The sequence below is a fragment of the Zeus faber genome, assembly GCF_960531495.2.
Source record: "Zeus faber genome assembly, chromosome: 10".
NCBI lineage: Eukaryota > Metazoa > Chordata > Actinopteri > Zeiformes > Zeidae > Zeus > Zeus faber.
The window spans coordinates 15,971,458-15,982,307 of record NC_137199.1 but is presented as its reverse complement, the minus strand read 5'-3'; the positions used below and the strand labels follow the sequence as shown (position 1 = coordinate 15,982,307).

Below are 10,850 nucleotides of genomic sequence, written 5' to 3'. Positions count from 1 at the left end.
ATATATGAAAACTGTGTCACACAGCCACCTTGCCTGGGTCATTTTCTATGAGCTATTATTGATATTGCGTTTCAGGGGAATAAAGGGAGGAAATGATTGTGACTAAGGATTTCATGATTAAAAATATTTCCAATTCATGTATTCTAATGGAAATAGGACATGGGTTTCTGGTTCCAGGGTCTAATCCTGGGATTACAATCCAGGGAACGTTGCAAGCTCATCGCTACTGTCTCTGAAGGACTGTGGGTAAATTCCAGAGTAGAATGGCAAATAGACTGAGGTTGGTGTAACAAGAATTATCAACAATTTGTTCACATTTTGCAGTTATTTCACCACTAGTTGTGCAAGTTCCATATGCATGTGATACATTATTCATGAAATTAAGAATGTAATAGATGTATTTTAAGGAATATTGAAGGAATTTCTCTGCTGTAATAGTTTTCTTACCTTAATGAAAAAGACATTAGTAAGCAAATTGAAATTGGAAACATAGGGAGAGTCTAGCGGAGAAAAATTTAGACAAACTAAGTCATGTTTGCATTAAACCAAACTGGCTTTTCCTCAGCTCTTTCAAACCCTTGAGCGTGAATTTCTTACTCTGCCACTCATGTCATTAATACAAGATTAATATGTTTCAGATGTATTAAATTAAGTAAAGTCATAAAAGCAGGTGAGATGTTCTAAGAGTTTTGGTTAAAGCTGGAATCATGCTTCCCAGGGGGCAGTTAGTGCAGAAAAAATGCATCCAAAACCAGCACTGACGTCGCGCTGTCCATGGTGCTGAATCATCACCGCTTTTTTTTTTTTTTTTTTTTTTTTTTTAAAGGTAAACACCTTTCATATATTGCGAATATTAAAGGAGAATTGTCTCTACGTGTGGTAAGTTGATATTTTATTCCTCACACAAGACCAGATAGTAAATCACTCTCACTTGGTGTGATAGTTTCCAAGGCTTGAAAGGGTTGATTTTTTTCCCCTGCTGTCTGCAGATCAGCTCTTTGGCCACCTAGCGCCGCTGTTGATCCATCACAGTCCGCGGCACTGGCGGACCGGCCTTGGCCCCTCCTGTTTCCAGGCGATAGGGAGATTTCTTGGCGCTTTGTTAGACAGAGGCAGAGGGCGAATAAAGGAAACGATTCTTGCAGCCCGTGCATTCAAAGCTCAGATCTGCTGATATATTTCTGCGTGGGTGGATGTCTCGTTGCTCGGATGGGATTATGTTTCTTCTGCGTACGAGGGCGCATTTGGTGCTGCTTGCGTCGTTCCTGTTGGTGGGTTTTTACTGGGGAGCGGCGTCCGGACAGCTCTCTTATTCCGTCTCGGAGGAGCTGAACCCGGGGACTTCTGTCGGAAACGTCGCGAAGGATCTAAACCTCGGCGTTCTGGATCTGGAGTCCCGTGGTTTTCAGATTGTTTCTGGGTCGAAGAGGAAATACTTCGAGGTGAATCTAAAGACTGGGCATCTCTATATGAACGAGAGGATAGACCGAGAGGCGCTGTGTGCGGAAGAGCCCAGATGTACAGTCAGTGTAGAAGCCGTCATAAACAACCCGTTGAGGCTCTATCGTATTGAAGTATATATTTTAGATGCAAACGACAATGCTCCTGTATTTACGTCAAAATTTCAAAGTCTGTACATTGCAGAAAGTACTCTACCGGGGGTGAAATTTGCTTTATTAGAGGCAACGGATGCAGATGTGGGTAAAAATGGAGTAAGTACCTACAAATTAAGTCAAAATGAATATTTTTCTCTGGCGGTGCACAACGTGATGGACAGTGTGTCCGCTGAATTAGTTCTACAGAAAGCCTTGGATAGAGAGAAGCAGCCTATAATTAATCTCACACTTAGTGCTGTTGATGGAGGTAATCCGCCCAAGTCTGGTAACGCAGTACTTACCATTTATGTTTTAGACAATAACGACAACCCTCCAATATTTACCAAGTCTCTCTATAAGACTCAAATTCCTGAGAACTCGCCTCCAGGTACGACAGTGATCACAGTGACTGCAACCGATGCAGATGAGGGCGCAAACAGTGAGATTGTGTATTCTCTGAGACGCAAAGGTCAAGACCAAGTGCTTGATACGTTTGAAATTGAACAGACCTCTGGCGTCATTACAGTGAAGGGAAAAATTGATTTTGAAGTGAAAAAAGCCTTTGAGATACGTGTGGAGGCGAGTGACAAGGGACAGCCGCCGATGTCAACCCACTGCAAAGTGTTGGTAGAAGTATTGGATGTAAATGACAATGCTCCTGAAATCACTGTGACGTCATTATTAGACACAGTGAAAGAGGACTCTAAAGGAGGGACTGCAATTGCGCTTGTGTCAATTCTCGATAAAGATGGAGGTAAAAATGGGGAGGTTGGTTGTCAGATTACAGAGAATATTCCATTTAAATTAGAGCCAAACTATAAAAACTATTACTCACTGGTTGTTGACGGGCCACTAGACAGAGAGGGCGCCTCTCAATACAACATCACCATGACAGCTGAGGATGAAGGGATTCCACGTCTCTCCAGCAGCAGTGTTATCACTGTATATATCTCAGATGTTAATGACAACGCCCCTCGGTTCTCTGAGCCGCTGATTAATATATACTTAAAAGAGAACAGTCCCGTTGGCTCAGTTATTAAAACACTATCTGCAATTGATGCTGATGTCAGTGAAAATGGCCAGGTGAGCTATTCAATTTTAGACAGCAATAGAAATGTTTTGCTCCTGTCTTCAATGATGAACGTCAACTCGGAGACTGGAGAGATGATCAGCCTCCAATCATTCAACTATGAGGAGTTAAAAACGTTCCAGTTTAAAGTCCAGGCCACAGACTCTGGAGTTCCTCCACTGAGCAGCAACGTGACTGTGAATGTTTTTATCCTGGATGAGAATGACAACAGTCCGGGGATTCTAGCACCTTATTCTGAACACGGCTCCGTCAACAGTGAGAACATTCCCTACTCTGCTGAAGCAGGATATTTTGTGGCTAAAATCAGGGCTGTGGACGCTGACTCTGGATACAACGCTTTGCTTTCGTATCACATCTCTGAACCCAAAGGAACAAATCTTTTCAGAATCGGAACCAGCACTGGAGAAATCAGGACTAAGAGGAGAATGAGTGACAATGACCTGAAAACTCACCCATTGCTGGTGTTGGTTTCTGATAATGGAGAACCCTCTCTGACAGCTACTGTGTCTATTGATGTAGTTGTGGTTGAAAACACAGCTGACATCCCAACTCAGTTCAGACATGTGCCCGTGAAGGAGGAGAGCTTCTCTGATTTAAACCTGTATTTGCTGATCGCCATTGCGTCAGTATCAGTGATCTTCCTACTGAGCCTCATCAGTTTAATAGCTGTCAGATGCCACAGGACAGACAGCAGTTTCAGCAGGTACAGCGCCCCAATGATCACCACCCACCCTGACGGGAGCTGGTCTTACTCCAAATCTACGCAGCAGTATGACGTGTGTTTCAGCTCAGACACACTGAAGAGTGACGTAGTGGTTTTCCCCGCTCCATATCCACCTGTAGATGGAGAGTTGATCAGTATTAACGGAGGAGACACTTTTAACAGGACTCATACTTTACCCAACACAGAGAAGGTAAGTGCCTGATGACATGCAATTATGTATTCATGTTTTTTTGGCCTGTTTCTTCAACTTCAAACTGCAAAATGTGTTTACAAAATACATCAGATATCGACATGCATATACTATATAGCTGATTATTTCTGCTCATAGATTTGAATTTCTCCAAATCCGGAGAGTTTTTGATGGAATTCATTTTGCATATATTCAGTAGTTTGGTCCCCCATCATTATAACATTGTCATTTGCCTGGTGGATATGGCCACTAAAACCATATGGATCTATAAGCATGTCACAATTTCAGTGATAGTTAGAAAGGGTTTCATCTGAGGTAGTGGAAATGAAGAGCTGAACTACACTTGATGTACATACATGAGAGGACCAGACGGGGGCGGTGTAGACCGTGGCATTTGGATGTAATTTCCGGCGCGCTGCGGCCCCTCCCAGGTTGAGGGGCTTTTGGCTTTGTCACGCAGAACGCAGAAGGACAAAGAATAGCGCATCATCTTTTTTTTCTTGCTCGGGCCAAAACGTATATACTGTATTATATCATGCAGTGGAAAACACTAAGGCAAAGTTGTGGTTTTTCATTTTGGTGCTGAATTACCTGGAAGGACACCTCCGATTTTACCCCATGGTGTATTTTTCCTGGTTGGAATTATGTCTTCACGGAGTAGAAAATACAGTTTTGTGATCTATACAGTGATTGTGCTGCTTGGGTGCCGCTGGGAAACGGTGTCTGGGCAGCTCTCATATTCCGTCGTCGAAGAAGCAAATCTGGGAGCGACGGTTGGAAATATCGCCAAGGATCTAAACCTCAACGTCCAGGACTTGGAGCCCCGTGCGTTTCAGATTGTGTCTGGATCACAGAAGAAATATTTCGAGGTAAATCTGAAGACCGGTGTTCTCTTCGTCAATGAGAAAATAGACAGAGAGCAGCTTTGTGGGAAGGCTACACATTGCACTTTAAATGTGGAGGCTGTAATCAATGATCCTCTGGAGCTTTATCGGCTGGAGGTAAATATATTGGATGTAAATGACAATGCACCGTTCTTTGAAGATAATTTACAGACTCTTAACATAGCCGAGAGTACTCTACCAGGGGTGAAATTTGGACTTGTAGAGGCGTCAGATATGGACGTTGGCAAAAACACTGTTAATACATACAAGCTCAGTCCCAATGAATATTTTTCTTTAGAGCTCCACAAAGGAGGGGAGAGTGTGTCTGCTGAGTTAGTCCTGCAGAAAGCATTAGACCGAGAGACACAGGCTCTTATAAAGCTCACGCTGACTGCAGTGGACGGAGGAAATCCTGCCAAGTCAGGAACATCACAGATCCATGTTAAGGTTTTAGATATTAATGACAATCCTCCGGTCTTTAGTAAATCTTTGTACAAAACACAAATTCTGGAGAACGCGACGAAAGGAAAAAGGGTGATCATGTTGAACGCCACAGACGCAGATGAAGGTCCGAACGGTGAAATTGAATACTCACTAAGAAGCAGGGGACAAAAGCATATATTTGATGTATTTCAAATTGATCCGAAAACAGGTGAAATTTTAGTCAAGGGCAAAATTGACTTTGAAGAGAATCCCGTTTTTGAGATCCACGCACAGGCCAGTGACAGAGGCCAGCCGCCGATGTCCACTCATTGTAAAGTACTTGTAGAAGTAGTTGATCTCAACGATAACGCTCCTGAGATCACACTGACGTCATTAATGAATGCCGTAAAGGAAAACACTAAATTGGGCACTGCGATTGCTCTTGTTTCTGTGCTTGATAAAGATGATGGAAAAAACAGTGTTGTTAAAGTAGTAATTGCCGATGAACCGCCTTTTAAATTACAGACAAACTATAAAAACTATTATTCATTAGTAGTTAACGGGCCTCTTGACAGGGAGAGTGTTTCCCAGTACAATGTGACCCTCGTAGCAACGGATGAAGGGACGCCTCCTCTCTCCAGCACCAGTGTTGTTACTCTGCACATTTCTGACGTCAACGACAACGAGCCTCGCTTCACAGAGCCCCTGATTAATATTTATGTCAAAGAGAATGGGCCAGTAGGAGTAGTTATTAAAACAGTGTCTGCAGTTGACGATGACGTTGACCAAAATGGCCAGTTGAGCTACTCATCTTTGAGGAGCAGTAGTTCCTCACCAACGTTGTCCACAATGGTGAATATCAACTCAGAGACTGGAGACATTGTCAGTCTACAGTCTTTCAACTACGAGGAGTTAAAAACTTTCCAGTTTAAAATCCAGGCCACAGACTCTGGAGTTCCTCCTCTGAGCAGCAACGTGACTGTGAATGTTTTTATCCTGGATGAGAATGACAACAGTCCGGGGATTCTAGCACCTTATTCTGAACACGGCTCCGTTAACAGTGAGAACATTCCCTACTCTGCTGAAGCAGGATATTTTGTGGCAAAAATCAGGGCTGTGGACGCTGACTCTGGATACAACGCTTTGCTTTCGTATCACATCTCTGAACCCAAAGGAACAAATCTTTTCCGAATTGGAACCAGCACTGGAGAAATCAGGACTAAGAGGAGAATGAGTGACAATGACCTGAAATCTCACCCGTTGATGGTGTTGGTTTCTGATAACGGAGAACCCTCCCTGACAGCTACTGTGTCTATTGATGTGGTTGTGGTTGAAAACACAGCTGACATCCAGACTCAGTTCAGACATGTGCCCGTGAAGGAGGAGAGCTTCTCTGATTTAAACCTGTATCTGCTGATCGCCATTGCATCAGTATCAGTGATCTTCCTACTGAGCCTCATCAGTTTAATAGCTGTCAGATGCCACAGGACAGACAGCAGTTTCAGCAGGTACAGCGCCCCGATGATCACCACCCACCCTGACGGGAGCTGGTCTTACTCCAAATCTACTCAGCAGTATGACGTGTGTTTCAGCTCAGACACACTGAAGAGTGACGTAGTGGTTTTCCCCGCACCATATCCACCTGTAGATGGAGAGCTGATCAGTATTAACGGAGGAGACACTTTTAGGACTCAGACATTACCAAATCAAGAGAAGGTAGGTGCATAATGACATGCAATGTTTTATTTGGCCTGTTTGCTCAACTACATACTGCAAAATGTGTTTAAACGAGTACAACAGCTATCGACATGCATATTCTATATAACTGATTAGATCTGCTCATTGATTTGAATTTCTCCATCTACTGAGAGTTTTTTGACAGAAGTTATTTCGCTTATATTCAGTAGTTTGTTCCCCCATCATAATAACACTGACATTTGCCTGGTGTGCTGTATGTGGCCATTAAAACCATATAAATGTATAAGCATGTCACAATTTCAGTTACAGTTGGAAATTCTTCAATCTGAGGCAGCGGAAATTAAGAGCTGAACGATATTCGATGTACTTACATGAGATGACCAGACGGGGGCGTTGTAGACCGTGGCATTTCGATGGTATTTCCGGCGCGCTGAGGCCCCTCCCAGGTGGAGGGGCTTTGGGTGTCACACTGGGCTTTGTCACGCAGAACGCAGAAGGACAAAGAATAGCGCATCATCTTTTATATTGGTCCGGTTAAAACGTATATACTGTATTATATCATGCGGTGGCAGCACTAAGGCAACCTTGTGGTTTTTCATTTTCGTGCTGAATTTCCTGGAAGGACACATCCGATTTTATCCCATGGTGTATTTTTGCTCGATGGAGTTATGTCTTCACGGAGTGGCACATACAGTTGTGTGATTTATATAGTTGTTGTTCTGCTGGGGTGCCGCTGGGAAACGGTGTCTGGGCAGCTCTCATATTCCGTCGTCGAAGAAGCAAATCTGGGAGCGACGGTTGGAAATATCGCCAAGGATCTAAACCTCAACGTCCAGGACTTGGAGTCCCGTGCGTTTCAGGTCGTGTCTGCGGGCTCGAAAAAAAAATATTTCGAGGTCAATGTAAGGACTGGTGTCCTCGTCGTCAACGAGAGGATCGACAGAGAGGAACTGTGTGCGAAGGGGAAAAAATGCACCGTTAACGTGGAGGCTGTGATCAATGATCCGCTGGAGCTTTATCGTTTGGAGATAAATATATTGGATGTAAATGACAACGCGCCCCTTTTCTCCGAGAGATTGCAGATTCTTAACGTAGCCGAAAGTACAATACCAGGAACCAAATTCGGACTAATCGGAGCATCAGATTTGGACATTGGCAAGAATGGCGTAAATACATACAAGCTCAGTCCCAATGAATATTTTTCTTTTGAGCTCCACAAAGCAGGAGAGAGTGTGTCTGCTGAGTTAGTCCTGCAGAAAGCATTAGACCGAGAGAAACAGGCTCTTATAAAGCTCACGCTGACTGCAGTGGACGGAGGAAATCCTGCCAAGTCAGGAACATCACAGATCCATGTTAAGGTTTTGGATATTAATGACAATGCTCCGGTCTTTAGTAAATCGTTGTACAAAACACAAATTCTGGAAAATCTATTAGCAGGGACAACAGTGGTCATTCTGAACGCGACGGACGCAGATGAAGGTATAAATAGTGAAATTGAATATTCTCTAAGACGTAAAGGCCAGGACCGTATATTGGATGTTTTTAGTATAGATCCTAAAACCGGTGCAATTGTAATCAAAGGCAGCATTGACTTTGAAGAAAATCCCGCATTTGAGATCCACGCAGAAGCCAGTGACAGAGGCCAGCCTTCGATGTCGACTCATTGTAAAGTACTTGTAGAAGTAGTTGATCTCAACGATAACGCTCCTGAGATCACAGTGACGTCATTAACTAATGCCGTAAAGGAAAACGCTAAATTGGGCACTGCGATTGCTCTCGTCTCCGTGCTTGATAAAGACGATGGGAAAAATGGTGCCGTAACTGTTTTTATCCAGGGCCAGCCGCCATTTAAATTGCAAACAAACTATAATAACTATTATTCATTAGTAGTTAACGGGCCTCTTGACAGGGAGAGTGTTTCCCAGTACAATGTGACCCTCGTAGCAGCGGATGAAGGGACGCCTCCTCTCTCCAGCACCAGTGTTGTTACTCTGCACATTTCTGATGTCAACGACAACGAGCCTCGCTTCACCGAGCCCCTGATTAATATTTATGTCAAAGAGAATGGGCCAGTAGGAGTAGTTATTAAAACTGTGTCTGCAGTTGATGACGATGTTGACCAAAATGGCCAGTTGAGCTACTCATTTCTGATGAGCAGTAGTTCCTCACCAACGCTGTCCACAATGGTGAATATCAACTCAGAGACTGGAGACATTGTCAGTCTACAGTCTTTCAACTACGAGGAGTTAAAAACTTTCCAGTTTAAAGTCCAGGCCACAGACTCTGGAGTTCCTCCACTGAGCAGCAACGTGACTGTGAATGTTTTTATCCTGGATGAGAATGACAACAGTCCGGGGATTCTAGCACCTTATTCTGAACACGGCTCCGTTAACAGTGAGAACATTCCCTACTCTGCTGAAGCAGGATATTTTGTGGCTAAAATCAGGGCTGTGGACGCTGACTCTGGATACAACGCTTTGCTTTCTTATCACATCTCTGAGCCCAAAGGAACAAATCTTTTCCGAATTGGAACCAGCACTGGAGAAATCAGGACTAAGAGGAGAATGAGTGACAATGACCTGAAGACTCACCCGTTGCTGGTGTTGGTGTCTGATAACGGAGAACCCTCCCTGACAGCTACTGTCTCTATTGATGTAGTTGTGGTGGAAAACACAGCTGACATCCAAACTCAGTTCAGACATGTGCCCGTGAAGGAGGAGAGCTTCTCTGATTTAAACCTGTATCTGCTGATCGCCATTGCGTCAGTATCAGTGATCTTCCTACTGAGCCTCATCAGTTTAATAGCTGTCAGATGCCACAGGACAGACAGCAGTTTCAGCAGGTACAGCGCCCCAATGATCACCACCCACCCTGACGGGAGCTGGTCTTACTCCAAATCTACTCAGCAGTATGACGTGTGTTTCAGCTCAGACACACTGAAGAGTGACGTAGTGGTTTTCCCCGCACCATATCCACCTGTAGATGGAGAGTTAATCAGTATTAATGGAGGAGACACTTTTGACAGGATTCAAACGTTACCTAACAAGGAAAAGGTAAGATACATTTTTAAATAACATGTTGAGGTGTAACTATATTCCCTGTCTTTAAGTCGATTTACACGTTCCTTTAACAAATGGGCTTCATTCAATCCTCGACAACCAGTTTGACGACGTCGGTCACGCCATTTACACATCAAATTTATTTAAAATGGGAAAGTTTTTGTTTTTTTTTCTTATTTTTCTTTGTTGAAATACATACACCTGTCATTACTTTATTGTTATTTCACTAAAGCATTTTTTAATAATTATAATTTTAAGTCATACACAATACGCATGCACTGCTATGTAGGCAGATTTTTAAAATTTCATCAAAAATAACCAAATTGTTATGAGCAAACTCCACCATATTCTTGTACAACATGTCTCCAAGTATCTCTGTGATGTCATATTGTTTTACTCCAGATTTTTTCAATGGTAAGATGCTCAAGTCCAAACAATATCTCATTCAGTTCTACGTAGGCAGATATAAAAATTTTAAATCATGTCAAATTGTTATCAACGAACTCCAGTCCATTCAAAAAGGCTGGAGTCTGGTGAGCTCCCCTCATCTCTCTCTTTCTTTCTTTCTGCAGAATTTGGTTTCATGTCACCATTTTTGCTTTTCACTCGCATGCTGTTCTTTATTATCCTCTGTTCTGTGTGTTTATGTCCAGATCCCATAATACTTCCAGTCCTCCCTGCACCAGCCCAAATCACCTGGTTTCTCTGTTTCCGGCTTCCCACATGCTCCGCCTCATCTCCACCTTCTCTGCACCGCTCATCAGTCTACCATCCACCTGCCCACCAGGCTCACCCCCAGCTAGTTTGATATTTTATATACCTGTGGGTTATCAGTCAGTGTTTGCCAGTTTGTCCATGTGATTATCTCTGAGTCTGTAGCTGTTCCTCACGCTTGTCTGCCCTGTTTTGTTGTTATTTCTTTTCAACTCTCTGATTTTGTACTTTTGGCTGGCTTTGGGGTAACCTGGTTTTGATTTTGACGTTGGGATAAATTAAGACTTCTTTAATTTTAGTCCTGCCTCTGCCTTGTATGTTCTGCTCTTGTGTATTTACGCTTGTAACAATGGAGATGTGGATCCCAGATCCTAATAAAAGGACGGAGAGCAGATTTGGTATTTAGACACTTTGTCAGACTTTAACTTGGTTGCACAAAAGCACAGAGAATATAATAAAGACTACTGCCAAAC

The 10,850-nt window shown here is 43.3% G+C and overlaps 3 protein-coding genes across 3 annotated transcripts; all 3 read left to right on the top strand.

Annotated features, from left to right (window-relative positions):
- Window positions 1-1,217: 1,217 nt before the first annotated feature.
- On the top strand, window positions 1,218-3,611 carry LOC307235893 (protocadherin alpha-3-like; the record flags this gene model as incomplete). The annotated part of the gene is made up of 1 exon (XM_080008152.1): window positions 1,218-3,611. The coding sequence occupies one exon, from the start codon at window positions 1,218-1,220 to the stop codon at window positions 3,609-3,611; it is 2,394 nt and encodes a 797-aa protein (XP_079864278.1).
- A 632-nt stretch (window positions 3,612-4,243) lies between these two features.
- LOC307235892 (protocadherin alpha-2-like) lies at window positions 4,244-6,634 on the top strand (the record flags this gene model as incomplete). The annotated part of the gene is made up of 1 exon (XM_080008151.1): window positions 4,244-6,634. One exon carries the CDS (start codon window positions 4,244-4,246, stop codon window positions 6,632-6,634), a length of 2,391 nt encoding a protein of 796 aa, XP_079864277.1.
- A 616-nt stretch (window positions 6,635-7,250) lies between these two features.
- Window positions 7,251-10,711, top strand: LOC307236164 (protocadherin alpha-2-like). The gene is made up of 2 exons (XM_080008482.1): window positions 7,251-9,657; window positions 10,317-10,711. The coding sequence occupies exons 1-2, from the start codon at window positions 7,273-7,275 to the stop codon at window positions 10,323-10,325; spliced, it is 2,394 nt and encodes a 797-aa protein (XP_079864608.1). The 5' UTR covers window positions 7,251-7,272; the 3' UTR covers window positions 10,326-10,711.
- The last annotated feature ends 139 nt before the right edge of the window (window positions 10,712-10,850 follow it).

Excerpts from the sequence above, each read along its gene's own strand:
- LOC307236164 (XM_080008482.1), top strand. The coding sequence starts at position 7,273 with ATGTCTTCACGGAGTGGCACATACAGTTGTGTGATTTATATAGTTGTT.